The sequence below is a fragment of the Coturnix japonica genome, chromosome 4, assembly GCF_001577835.2.
Source record: "Coturnix japonica isolate 7356 chromosome 4, Coturnix japonica 2.1, whole genome shotgun sequence".
Classification (NCBI taxonomy): Eukaryota; Metazoa; Chordata; class Aves; order Galliformes; family Phasianidae; genus Coturnix; species Coturnix japonica.
In genome coordinates, this window is record NC_029519.1 from 3,979,201 (window position 1) to 3,993,498 (window position 14,298).

Genomic DNA, 14,298 nt, shown 5'->3' on the forward strand with positions numbered 1-14,298 from the left:
TGCACACATGTAGATAAGTGCATCTTGAACATGTTTTAAGCCTTGTACACCCACCCCAAGGTCACATCTCCCTTATGTCTCACTGTGGCATGAGGTGATGAGTCCCCTCAGTTCTAAATGGCTCCAGTGTTAAGAGTAAATCTGTGACTACGCTGTCATCTCCCTGAAATGAGAGTCGAAATGTGCATTTTTTCATGCTTATTCTGCCTAAGTGTGGGCTTTATCTCCAGCTGCTGAGTTATGCTGCGTGTGGAAACTTTATCTGTGTGTTGTTCCTGGCTTGACCTTGAACGAGAAACACTGCAGTGTTTTAGTTCTCTTGGTTGCTGATAGCTCTTTGTTCCCCATTTCTTTGCTCAAGGTGTTTGTTCCATTGCTGGCTGCTTCTTTCTAAGTACCTTGAAAAGGAACGTTGGCAAAACATGTCTCACAAAACTCCAAATTAACAGTGCAGGTAATTAATAGTAACAGCCAAATGACAAGAATGCAGCTCCATAGCAGCAGGAAAACCTTGAGCCATGCCTGTCTTTGTGTGTAACTGGAAGACAGCTCTGGCCATAGCACAGATCTGGAACACCAACAGCTCAAACCAACACTTAGTTTTTCCTTAAGGTCTATTAATGCCTATTTCTTTATCAGCTGATGCTGACAGATGACACAGTCTCAGTTTGCCTGGCAATCAAGCTGAAGTAATGTTTTATTGCCCTTTAAAGACTTGGTGTGTTACATGTAAGAAATTTACAGTCATTATTAACGTAAATTCAACCTCATCCTTCTTTTAACAGCCATGTCTGCCTGGTTTCCTTGTGCTTCCATGCACAAAGTCCAGAAAAGTGACCCGTAACATGCAGGAGGGGAAAGTTTAACTTCCAGAACGTTTCTTATACAGATCAAAGCATAATTATTATATAGACTCCTTATAGATTTGTACGTATGAACCAAATGCAGTCATAGTGAAACAAATCATTAGGAGTAATGTGTTATGATTTAACATCTCTGCAATGAAATGTGGAACGGGGTAAACGTTCACCTAGAATTAACACTGGACTTTGAGCAGGACTTTCTCATACAGCAGAAATCCTGCCCCAGCTGTGAGGTGTGGTGGGGGAGGGTGGAGACAAAAACGCCTTTGCTGCTCTGCTCAGTTTGGTCTGTAAGAGCAAAAGGTGCTGAATTCTACACCGGAGTGCAGCATCAGTTCAGCTTCTGTTAATGCCACGTTGCTCACGTGCAGCCCTAAGAAATGAAAGGATGTGACTACAGAACCGGTCTTTTATTGTCTACAGTCGATACAAAATGTCTGTTGCAGAAATTAGTTCCCCAGGTAAGAAAACGAGCGCTCAGTGATACATCGGTACCAACGAAGTAAGGAATTTGAGAATTACTTCTTCACCTAAATGTAATGGTTTATTTCATAGTTTCACTGATGAAAATGTTCCATTTTCTTCAATGATTGATAAGCCACGACTGCCATCCTTCTGGTACGTATACAGAAGTGTCAGGCATCAGCCTCAGCACGTACAGCCACAAACCAAAGGAACGCTTTACATATGACAGTTTGCTTTTATAGTGATCACGCACTGATGTGAACATAGGCTAAAAATAACAAACGTTGCTTTAATAAGGATTTCATTTTTACAGTAGGCGTAAATATAAAAGTGTTTCAAATTATTTTCACAGGTATCACTGAACATTTCATAGCTGTCTGTTACAGAAGCACCTGAAAGTGCTTTGAGTCTTTCATTTATTATACATAGTTAAAATATATTACACTTCTGAAGGGATCTTAGATCACTGAACAGAGTTGCTAGCATCTTGATGAGCCCGATGGGTGTAAAAGGCAGTCCACATTCATGATGTGAATATACAGTAAGGTGTTTGATGTCCTGTTAAGTCATTGCTCATGTTTTCAGAATAACCATGGTGATGAGACCTGAAAGAAAGGATTAAGAACTGAACGCTTTAATTTTTTGAGATTTAGAAGACCGTTATTGTTTCACAGGGCAGAAAATAAAGCAGAAGTAATGCATGCAGGAGGAGCTCATATACACCCCTTATGTAAATACCACAAGTATTGCTCCAAATTCTGATGGAGACAAAAATCAGTGTGTTCAAATGCTGAGTCAGCAGCAAGGCAGGTTAGCTCAAAGCTGGAAGATGGTTTTTATTCATTTCTCTGCAGAATAACACTGGTCTAAAACCAGTCTTTGCTCGGTGCGCAGCCTTTGTGACCTTTAAAAAGGGAGGGGAAAAAAGTGCTCTGACAGAGGCCTAAAAAACCCCCCAAACAATTCAAGACAGGCTCCAGGGATGAAAGCAGAGTTGGAAAACCTACTGCTGCCACACTGAAAAACTCACTGCCATTATGTGCTGATTAAAGAAAAAAGCCATGAATTTATTTAGCACAGGGCAAAGAGGCATATGGAAAAACACACAGACCTTCTGTAACACCAAAATGGTAATTCATCAGTTCTTAGGCAATCTTATTTCAGGCTTGGAATACGTTTCCATAATAGCCTTTTACAGCACAGATCTTACAGCCTACAGATCTTGCCAGACAAAGAAATTGCTGAGACTCTTTCAGCATGTTGCCTCTACAGACTGATGTAACTTATTTACTTGAAGATTTTAAAGATAAAATGTAATGCTGCCTTCCATTAGACAAGCATTTCATCCCACTAAAGAGGAATCCTAGTTCAGCTGTTCCTTAAGGTCTGCATTAGCTCAGATGATCCCCACTACCAGAACTGCTGTAGGCCCTGATTTAGATTATTTAAATCACTGCAGAGTAACATGGAACAGCCTGCATCACATGTATGGGTTTAACTCATTTCTGTAAAGCAAATTGGTCTCAAATGGCGTGTAGTGTCATTGGTGTGGCATAAACCTCCCCTTTCACTTAAAAACTAAACAATCCAGTTGTACTTCACTGTGGCAGAAAGTGTTTGCACCTTCTTAGGGCAATCTACTTGTGTTGTAGACAAGTGCTGTACCCAGAGGAGCCTTTTCATGAGCAGTGAGAACCCTGCCACCAGGACAATCAAGACCTGTAGGGACTTCACAACGCATCTACAAAGAGGTGGGCTATTGCAAATGTATGAATTCAAACGGTTTGATGCTATAGTTGTCGCCAGCAGAAACTGGAACTATTTTCAAAGCTAGAGGTAAAAATAAAACCAGGATTACTGCAAGATTCTAATCTGAAAACACACTGCCATCAGCTCATAAAGACAGGTTTCTAGTTAGCAACAGGTGAGTTTTAAAACCCCTTCAGCAGACCGGCTTGTCAAAGTCAGTCACTAAACTGTGTGCATTTAATCAGTAAGATCTCGCATCCTTTCCCACCACTACCTCACCTCCAGCTATCAGTTTGAAGCTGCCTATCTCCTTCTCTTTAGATTCTCATTTCTGCCAGGTAGTGGGATGGGAGAACTGAGTTAAGTGTGAGTGCTCTTCCAGTCTGAAATAGCTACAGAAAAACAGTCAAATCAAAGTGTGCAACTTATCTGTGCTTCCTAATTTAGGAGCAAGTTAGCAAGAGTTGTGGATGGCAGTGATCTCTTATTAAGCAATAATAACTATTTTTGAACACTTCAACCACTTATCAAGATGACACTGAACAGAGCCTTTCAGACCAGCTCATTGGAGAGAGAAATAAAACCAGAAGAGCTCCAGGTTCTGCAATGGATTAACTCTGTATTCAGTGTAAGAAACAGTAATATATTATGCTCAGCTTTGCTGGCAGGTGATTATAGGTATTAATTATTTGGCCAGTCATCAAATGAAGGTAGAATTAGCATGTAGGGGCCCGTATATAATATTGACTAAAATCTGGTCTAAAAGATTTATAATAATCACTTTCCCCTCATACATCATTCTGACCGTAACTTCAGATATTAAGTGGGGATGCAGAAGGAAATGTAAGGCAGTTCTTTGTCTCCACGTTTCCTGAAGCTGCTGACAAACAGCTGAGAAGTTTCCCAAATCACAAAAGCTCCATTAAAACACAAGATCCAGAATACTCACCTAAAACATAAGCAGCAACTAACTTTTGATTCACACTTAAATGGAGGTAGAGAGGCACCAGGGATTCCATTTCCCCCAATGTAGGTAGCATTAGTGCTGCAATACACACTATTCCCAGGAAGACTGTTAGTAAACTAGGTCCCGATGAGGCAGGTCTGTTTTCTGAAAAACAAAATAGTACCGCTTGTAAGGAACATCTACACATGTAACATCAGAGCTGCGCTACCTTGATATTTTTTTTAACCTTTTGAGTTTGGAGGGGATGGAAAACGATTCCTACACCCACATTCTGAAGCTTTTTGCGTTCTGCAGTGCAGGAGGCTGCTCCCTGTTCCAAGGCTGATGCTGGAATTTGTTTTCACATGACTTTCCAAATCTCTCCCTTCTGAGGAACAGAGCCTGCCAGGCCTAGTAGCTATATATACACACTCCTGACAGTTAGACGTTTCAGCCATGCTTGAGGTTTCATTATGCATCCTGACATTGATACGTTCCCTGTGCAATTAGTAGTTAATTGGGAAAGAACACCAAAGGAAGGTACACAGGCAGAAAACTCTTACATCTCCAGAACAAATCTTGGCTAGAGCAAGAGCACAGGCATTTGGCCCAGATGAGCTTCCCTTCTTTCTTTAGGAGTATTTAAGGCCTGTCCCAGAACCAGTTTACATGCCACGGATGAGTAGCATGTTTAACTTGCTTTAAAAACTGAACTACCACGATTCAGTATCAGCCAAACAAGGAAACGCAAACTATAGATTCATTTGTCCTCCATGCTCTTTGCTGTGCTGCACTTTAGTAACTGGAACCTCCTCAATTACACGCTTCAACCATTTTTATAAGAGCTGCTGATGAGTCAGTTGAATGCTCCTAACCAAGTTCTTAACATCTGACAATGCTAAGAACCACCTGTTAGAAATTAACAAATGCTGTTAGCACAGTTTTCTATCCTCACTGTGACTGGCATTGCATGCCCTATTTGAATTCCAGTAGACTGTTATTTCTATGTTGCAGGTTATATGCAGAGACTCTAAGTTGCTGTTCACTGCTTTTCTGTAGGCAAGCAATATAATTTAACTGAACATTTTAAAGCAAAGAAATAGCATTTGGATTAAGACCAATATCAGATTGTTCAGAACGGTTCAAACCTTCTCTACTGGAACAACTACCATACTAACAATGTGTTCTGTGGGCCCCGAGATGGTGTAGGTTTAGTTTAACCACGTATCCTCCTACAGTACGTACTGAGATGGTTCTGTTAATCTTTTTTTCTTCATACAAGGTGTTTCACCAGCCAGCAAACCATTTATAAATGCTGTCACAGTTTGATTTTAGCAGGAGAAATGCTCTCAAGCAAGTTAGTTTCTTTTCAGGAACTTATTTTTGTTCTTGTCATGAAAAAACAAGCAGTGACAGGAACATTACATTATAATTCAGCAGAAGCTTCAGATTCACTTCCAGTAACACTCAATGCCTTTTCTCTTTCTTCCTATTGCTTTGATTGAGTTGTTTGGTCCAGGTGTTGCCCAGGACTGTAGATTCACTTCCTCACACACAAAACATATGAAGAGTTTCCAGCCAGCAATTTTGCTTTCTTTTTTTTGTACTTTTCAGACAAAGAAGAAAAAAATCTAATGATTAATCAAGATGGCACAAGCAGAATTGTCACAGTTTGCTTCCAGAGAGCAACTGTCCTTTGGTGATAAAGGTAACTAATAAGAATTATCTTAATGCTTAGTTTTGTCTAGTCTTCCTATTCATTTAAGCTATTCAAAACCAATTCAGAGAGCAGGAGGGATAAAGATTTCAACTACCTGGTTGACACAAAGTCTGCTCAAAGAAGACACTTTCAGACAGGTGTTCTTTTATTCGTTTTTCTTCCTCTTCCTTTTGTTGCGGTGGTTCCTTTGCAGATGGAAGCAGAGTAGCAATAATCTCCTTTCTCCCTAGTGCTTTCCTCTGGCTTTGCTCAGACACTTGCAGACGGAATTTATCTATCGCACCATAGTGAGTAGCACGAACATCTCTGTGACGAATCACACTGCAGAGCAAAAAATGTCAAATAGAAGAGCTAGTAAAAATGTTGTCTCCTGGGGAATCATGCCCTGCAATGCCAGTGTTTCCCCTGCTTTCCCCACACAGATGCACTGCAATGGTTCACATCCCCATTCCATCCTCAGTCACTCCGTGCTCTTGAAGACTTGATCTTGCCTCATCTCTCCTCCCTGTGTTTGCTGCACCGTGATAGGGTATTCTAGTTCCTAAATATATCTGCTCCAATTGGCTGGCCAAGAAGAACAGCTATTCTTTCTCTGAATGCACCATTAGGGACCTGTCTAAAATTTTCACAAGATATTCATTATCTGAAAGATGCCTCCTCTTAAAACAATTTTGCTACATGCTGTCCAGTATGTCGAAAGGTAGAGGGGGATGTGGGGTACATAGGGAAGAAAAGAAGGGCTGCCAAATACTTGGACAGACGAGGTGATGGCAGAAATCTGTTCAGGAAAACAGGCTCAAAGCTTTAAAATTGCATTTTCTCAGAAGCAAAGCTAGTTTTCTCTATGGGTGAGAGTCAGCGAGCTTTAAAGACTTTCAAAATCAGAAACTCACCAGTTTAAGGCATGTAACTGCAGTCAGAATTACAGCTATGTACCTACATAAACATTTCCCACCTTTCAGTGAGCAAGCTTGGCTCTCAAAAGCAGAGCTCTGTGCTGTTAAAGCTTTGCTCAGCAGTCTTGCTACCTTGATCATATTCTGCAGCCTGAACTGAAATACTGCAGATACTTGATCAGTTAGCAAGAGCTAGGCCTGCTCTTATCTATGCAAGCTGCAATCAGACCCCTCGCTGCAGCATAGGCATGCACTGAGCCATGCCTGGGGTCCTTTTTTTTCCCCTCTCAGACTTTTGCACTGTCCAGCAAGCACTGTAAACTCTGCTGTTTTTAACAATTTGACCAAGATGGCTTCAATATTAAGGCACTGTGACAGCCTTTACATTACTTCCAGTTTTATGGTATTTGATGTGGAAAAAAACCCATATGCAGGACATGTAAAAGGCACAGTCTAAAAATAACACTGATCAAAGGCAATACAGACCTTTGCACACTGCTCTGCTCACCTGCCTCCTCTCTGCATTTATGATTCATTATGAAAATACACATCTAGCACTAAAAAAAGAAAACATTCAGGTTTTTAAGTCATATCAGCTCTTAGAGTTAAAGCAAAGTACATTTTTCTGGAGTGGAGGACATTTTTTTTTCCTCTTTATGACAGGCTACTCTAAATTTCTAAGATAATAATAGCTAACCTGAAAAAACACCCATATATAAGTGATGTGGCTTCAAGAAGGTTGCCACGTCCTGAGGGGAAAAAGCAGTTTTACCTTTATTAATACAGGGTAAGCATTTTGGAAACAATTAAAGGAGTACTATCTTTGTGATGCATGTGCATTAAAATGCTACAAGAAACATATTTGTTTCAGGTTTCTTTTAAAGGAATCTTAGAATCATAGAACGGCCTGGGTTGAAGGGGACCACCACAGTGACCATCCAGTTCCAACCCCTCTGATATGGGCAGGGTCACCAACCAGCAGCCCAGGCTGCCCAGAGCCACATCCAGCCTCTGGCCTTAAATGCCTGCAGGGATGGGGCATCCAACCTCCTTGGGCAACCTGTTCCAGTGTGTCACCACAACAAGGCATCTACAATCATAAGCACAGAGCAAGTGCTTATAACTAGTATATAGTCTGAACAGACGATTCAACAAGGAAACAGAAACTAAGTCATCCCTCTCATGTAAGATTGGCATAAGTCTGTGGTTTTACTTTAGAAACCAAGCAGTGTGCTTATGTCAGGCTTTCAAGAAGTTCAGTGTTGGTTCAGCGAGTGCTTTTACTAAAACAGAAGGATTTTTTCCCCCTGTAATACTAAATTCATACAACCCTAGAAACCAAATCTGCTGTTCTGATAAATTATTTCTCCCTTTAAGGGCTCATTTATAGCTTTTTCTCATTATATGGTATAATCAACCTAAACAAAATCCGTACATAACACTGCACTAGGAGAACATGCATCTGCTGCCAAGCAAAGAGATAATTTCTGCAGTCCCTTATAAACAGATACATTCTCATGTTTCTTTTTAGAGGCCATTGCATAATTAGAAGCTCTGTAAAATATGTTTACCTGGCAAGTGGCCACACTTACCTAGTACTGCTCATATCTTTGCAGTAAACACTGATGTTGGACAACAACATCGGCAGAACCAGCTGGGGTTCTCTTTCCCACACAAAAACTCCCAAGAAAATAGTCATACCTCTTGTTTTTCTTATTAGATAAAATACATTTGTTTAAGCCAAAGATGAACTGAACATCAGGACTGTGTAAATGTCTGCTAAACACTACAGTAGCTTACTGATTTCTCATTAATTTTGTTCTATCTGTACTTCACAGAAACAACGCTGCAAACACAGTGAAAAAAGTTGGATAATTTTATCATATCTGTTGGTTCCTCTACTTTGAATTATAGCAGGCTACAGGCCCTACACGTTATTGGAGTAAGTTAACCAGCATTTGTTTTTCCTCTGTTACCGTGTTGGGACCTGAAAGGAGAAGTAAAAGGAGGGTGGGATGTGAAGGGAGAGAGGGAGAGCAGGGAGTACAAGACAGGTGGTCAGGGTGAAAGGTGGGCAGAAGTAGCTTCATTAAGTATGTCCAAGGAAAGTGCGTTCAGTAGAACTGCTCACATTTTCACTTTGTCAGTCTGCTAACAAACATTTCTCACAAAGAAATTCCTACCCTGGGGGTGGTCTTGTTCTTCTTGTTAGAAATACCAAAGTAGTACTCAGAGGCTCCATACTCTCACTGATTGTTTGTGAAGGACACTGCAGGATGTACTTAGCAGTGTTTTATTTATGCTTAAAGAGAAAACTAAAGGAACTATCTCATAATCGTTACCTTTACTGTTCTTTTACTCTAGGGCAAAGACTGGATGGACACAAGAATACAAGAGATCAGGGAAACACGGTAACATTTATATAATTTATGCTATAGATGCTAACATTTACTACCTTTATGATAATTAAGGTAATCAGATGTCAGACTATCAGGAAGAAAAAACGTTTTACTTACATATCAACACAGCACTGAGGCTTCACTGCACCAGTCGCATCCACCACCGCATACTTATTTGGAGTTGTACAAAGAACTGCAAAGAAAAGGACAGCAGAGGTGACAAGTCACAAATTAACACCTCAATTATTTCATCAACAGATACAAGTGAAGACAGGGCTTTGGTTTCATCGCAAATATGATCGGTTACACGAACTATAATTGGATTGTTCAAGATCACCAACTAATCCTTAAATACAACTTAACCTAAGAAACCCACCTTTGAATTTTAAGGCAAACTCATAGGGGTTATATAGAGTCAACACCTGCTTGTGTGTTGACTGGTCATCTGCATAAAATATAAGTTCTGTAGGAAAAACAAAAACAGGAAGATTTCCTTCCACTAACTCTGGCTGTCTTCTTTGTTGCTGCATTGGCACTGAATCCTCCTTGCTGCTTCTTGTGTTCTTATGAGATTTGTATCTTCAGCAACTTCAGTTTTAGAATCGTTTAAGAATTCCAAAGCATTTTGGCAATTCTGAAGGAAAAAAAAGGGGAAAAAAAGAGAGAGAAGGTAAGAAGATTGTTCCATGAATCTGTATTAAACCGAGACAACGAAGATGTAAGAAGGTAGAACTTGCATACAGGTAGATGCATAACTGAGTACTGTCTTTAAAGATGTAGAAATACCTTTTCTATTTGCAGCTATTTAACAAAGTGCTCTAAAAGAAATGGATTAGCACTTGTTCAGTGTAACACAGGCTGGGAGCCCCCAGTCTGCCCCAACCCTGCAAAGTGACTTTCTGCAAAGCAAAGCAACACAAATAAATGCCAGTCTCACCTCAGAAAACAAACAGTTGAGAAAAGAGCAAAGTAAGGAAACAAAGGCGTAATGCAGCAGTGGGCATCACTGAAAGGAGCCTCACTGCTCTGTGAGCTATGCAGAGTTCCTGGATGAAGTATAACTGAGGTATCTGCTCACACAGGCAGACTCAGAACAAAGGAATGGGGAACATCTTCACGCTTTGTCTAAACTTAAGGTCTTGTTATGATTGCACAGTAGTTACTGGTAATGAATCGAGAAATAACTGGGATGAATAACACCAAATAGATGTTGGATTTATTACCGGGTTAAGAAATAAGAAAGGTTTTCTCCCAGCTCCACCTCTACACAAAACATAACCACCGTAACTCTCCTTTGCCACCCCCACAGGGTTTTTTTCCTGATCCTCATTCCAGAACTAAAACCAGAACCTCTGACCTGATCGAGCAACAATCCCAAACGTAATTTGTCCAATAAAATGAAGGGCAGATTCCTCAGCACACATCGCATGCCTGTGATCTTACACACTGCAGACACAATACAGTCAAACAGCTTCACATATTTCCCCCTCCCAAGATTGTCAGATTTCATTGTACTTCCTCAAGGTTTATTACCAAACTGAAGGTGTTCTGTGAGGCTCAGCTTTATTCTGCAGTAGAAGATAGGATAAGAAGTTCTCACTGGCTCATGAGCTGTAATTTGTGCTTTCAATGCAGCAAAACATCCATTCCAGTTGTTCTCCAGACAAACAACCTGATCTGAAATTCAGTTTCAGAAATGTCTCCCATTGAACTGCCATATCATCGTGAACAAACAGAAATACAGGCTTGGGGTTTTGCATTCAAAACATGACGATGTTTACATTTCCAAGCACCAAACTGATGCTTTGTATTTGAAACGTGACAGCAATGCATGTTTGCCGGGACATATAGAGGCTATTTTTGCAGTCCCATCTTTAGATTTACAAGTTGTGTTTCTTATTAAGCTTTTCTATTTCTTATCCAAAATAGCAACTTCTTAGAACTGCTCTGACTGAACACGTTTCCCTGGGCCCACTTTCTTTGCAGAGCACAGGTTTATTTCCGCTTCACTGAAATGCTGCTAATAATACTCTGAAAACAAATCCCCAATGAGAGCGTTCCAAAGCTGATGCTCTGCTGCCTTATTAAGAAGGGACTGGAAACAGAAACAGATCTGTGAGTGGCAGTTTGGGCTCCGTGGGGCTGCTGAGAACTTCCATAAATCCCTTTTGTTTCAGAGGAATGAACAAGCTCTAAGATCAGTGCATGGAGCGCCTGTAAGTAATACTGCCTGCTAAACTGTATGAGCTACTGCCAAGTGAGATTCATTGTTCCATTTAGATAGATCAATATACATTAAATATATTATTATTGATATGAGACTATATGCCAAATAATCAGCATAGGAAATAATTTCTTCTGAACCTTCTGATGGGCAGATTTTGTACTTTAACACAGAATACAATAAGTTCATGTGAGAACAACTGGTTCTCAAACATACCATACTGCATTCATTAGACATATCAGACATATAAGCCATCTTCTTGAAATGAACTATTGTTTTCCTAGTAGGTGTTATGAACTTCTGTGCAATCAATACCATAGCACTGCCAGATATTTTAGCGACCAGATTTAATAGAATGTAAACCATTTGATTTTTATTTAACGATTACAAATAAAGTATCATAGGATCATGGATTGGCCTGGGTTGAAAAGGCCCACAGTGCTCATCCAGTTCCAACCCCCTGCTATGTGCAGGGTCACCAACCAGCAGCCCAGGCTGCCCAGAGCCACATCCAGCCTGGCCTTGAATGCCTGCAGGGATGGGCTGTACCACAGTCCCATTAAACACTGCATGGGTTTCATTCTGATTCCTGGCATCACAGCACAGCTCCAGTTCCCCCAGCTCAGCTTACAGCGAGCAGCCAGGTGCTCCCAACCCACACAGCACAGCACCAGGAGAGCCGTGCACCATAAGCCTACCAGCAGGTCTGGTTCTTACACATCCATTGCTAACAGTGCACAAACCTTCCTGGATTCCACAAGCTTTCACGCTGAAATCAAACAACCCTAAAAAGAAGCACATCCCATTATCGCTTCCTTTTCTTATTTAACTTGGCTGGATAAGAAGTTAGCACTCAACCTGGCAGAAGTAAAATCTGGCAAACTCAGCTGTACAGCAGACACATCTGCTGACACAGCAGTGTCGTTCAGGATAGAAAGTTGTAGCTTTCTAGGCAAGCCACATGCACTCTTTATGAGAGAATTCTTTCAGCTGACCAGTCGCCTTGCTGCGATACCTCACCAGGTAACAGCAGCACAAGTTCTCTTCCCAAAGGCAGCATTACAGGTTGCATTAACCTCTCCCTGCAGGACAGGGCTGAGGTGGAACACCTGAGCAATGCCAGCCCGCTTTCCAGTGCCATCTGAAATCTGTACCAGCCATTATCCATATTTTCTTCAGCTCGTTAAGGATCTTTCCTCCCTGAAGCTACTAAACACACAACGCACATGTCACACCAGCATTTCCTCTGAAATCCCTTTCTTCATAAACTTGACAGAAAAAAAAGACACAAAGTGAAACTCCTCTCTAGGCTCAGAGATGACAGCTGTTCTGATTTGTTTCTATCTAACAACTACGTGCAGACATAAATAAATCAAAGAGGGGAGAAGCTTTTTGTTCTATTTTAACTCCCAGCACCCCATTGCCATGGCTTCCCAGCACACTTGTTTGGATTATAACCCTAAACTGTGGCAAATAACAGAACATCATTTGGTAAACACTTCATTCAGAGGGCTCCTTACAGCCACAGCTTCCACCTTCCCCCTTTAAAAACTGTCATTACGGTGTAATCTGTGTTTGTTCTATCCCATAATCTACCCTCTACATCGACACACGAAGCTTCTCCACACCATTACTTAACAAATGCACAACTGAGGTATATATATAAGTCCTCAAAATTCCACCCAATGCCAGGAGAAGCTGAAGCTTCAGTGTGAGCTCTATGCAAACAGAGCGTAAGATATGAGGCAGATCTATCAACGTTTCATCTCCCCCAAAGTTACTGAAGGCCTCCAAACACGCTTACACAATGCAGTGTTTAAACTACCTGCAATTATCTGGGAGAGTCATCCAGCGATGAGCACAGAGCCGGCGGTGGGGATGGCTGCGTTCCATTATTGCCAGCTCTGTCACCGACCCTGTGACCTTGACAGGGCTGGTAACCTCACCTCGGTTTGCTGATCTAGGAGGGCACGTATTCTGCAAAGCACTGAGGTGGGCGGACAGTCACATCCCAAGTGGCAGAACCACTCTGAGGCTTCCCAAACCTTGTGTGTGATGAGAAGTGTCACTGGAACTGTCCTCAGGATGCTGGGAATCACAAGAGTCCCAGACGGGGTCACTTACAAGAACCCACAACACAACTTACTTCATCCACGTTATTTTTCCTTTACTTTTCCACAAATGCTGACAAGGTGACAACAGCTTTTTTCCTACCACACCTGAGGGCTGTGCAACAATAGGGACACGTGGAATCCCAGCCGGGGTTTCTGGTCACCAACCAGCAGCCCAGGCTGCCCAGAGCCACATCCAGCCTGGCCGTGAATGCCTGCAGGGATGGGGTGTCCCACAGTCCCACAACTGAGGGCCCCAAGGGCAGCCGGCCCCGTGCCCGGCCCTCAGCCGCACAGTGCAGCGCTACGTGGCCTTTCATCCCCAGGTTCAGCTACTCAGATCAAATGTCAGGACGGCACCGATTCACCGAGAAACGTTCTTCCTTCAGAGAAACACGGGCAAGAAGACATTAAACGCTCTTCCTACAGAGAAACACGGGCAATAAGTCATTCTAATCGACCTCTTAAGGCGCACCTACTGAAAGCAGACGAACAGGAGCGGCGGCACACGCTTCATGTGGCCCCTTTGTTATTCGACAGCAGCGCTCTGACAGCCCGGCCCTGCACAGCGCGATGCCGCTCACAGCCCCGTCCCGCCCGCCCCGCTGCCCGCGCTGTGTGCCGCGGCCTGGCGGCAAGGCCTCACCGGGGCCGCCGGCGCTCCGTGCGGCCCGGCCCAAAGAAGAGGCCCGGCCTGTAAGAGCCGCTCGGCACCGGGCAGGGAAGGCAGGGAAGGCAGGCACGAGGCGGCGTTCGTTCCTCCCCCGCCCCACAGCCGTGGTGGCTCCCCTCGGCCCGCACTCACCGCTGGGGCCGCTGGCTGCGGGCTGTCGCGGCGCCCCTTTGTGCGGCGCCCCCCGCCTGCTCCCGTCACTGCGGGAAGCGTCGTCGCTATGGCTGCCGGGATGGCGCCGGGCTCCCTCTT

General features: G+C 42.7%; 1 protein-coding gene and 1 long non-coding RNA gene across 3 annotated transcripts; one reads left to right on the forward strand and one right to left on the reverse strand.

Moving 5' to 3' along the window:
- Positions 1-1,254: 1,254 nt before the first annotated feature.
- MOSPD1 (motile sperm domain containing 1) lies at positions 1,255-14,272 on the reverse strand. 2 transcript variants are annotated; one of them, XM_015860338.2, is made up of 6 exons: positions 14,179-14,272; positions 9,415-9,672; positions 9,156-9,231; positions 5,838-6,064; positions 4,027-4,188; positions 1,255-1,933 (listed from the first exon to the last, which is right to left on the reverse strand). In XM_015860338.2, exons 2-6 carry the CDS (start codon positions 9,566-9,568, stop codon positions 1,902-1,904), a joined length of 651 nt encoding a protein of 216 aa, XP_015715824.1. In that variant the 5' UTR covers positions 9,569-9,672; positions 14,179-14,272; the 3' UTR covers positions 1,255-1,901. The 2 variants fall into 2 exon arrangements, with proteins under 2 accessions (XP_015715824.1, XP_015715823.1); XM_015860337.2 differs by having other exon boundaries at positions 5,835-6,064.
- On the forward strand, positions 4,216-9,617 carry LOC107312694. Its single transcript, XR_004307024.1, has 2 exons — positions 4,216-5,731; positions 8,478-9,617. It is a non-coding gene; the product is annotated as an uncharacterized LOC107312694 (long non-coding RNA).
- Positions 14,273-14,298: the final 26 nt, after the last annotated feature.

Bases quoted from the DNA above. Each gene is read 5' to 3' on its own strand.
- MOSPD1 (XM_015860337.2), bottom strand. From the start codon at position 9,568: ATGCAGCAACAAAGAAGACAGCCAGAGTTAGTGGAAGGAAATCTTCCT. The intron at 4,189-5,834 runs GTTGAAATCTTT...TTTGTTTTTCAG, and splicing joins GACTTTGTGTCAACCAGGTA to AAAACAGACCTGCCTCATCG. The intron at 1,934-4,026 runs GTGAGTATTCTG...CCTTTCTTTCAG, and splicing joins AGTTGCTGCTTATGTTTTAG to GTCTCATCACCATGGTTATT.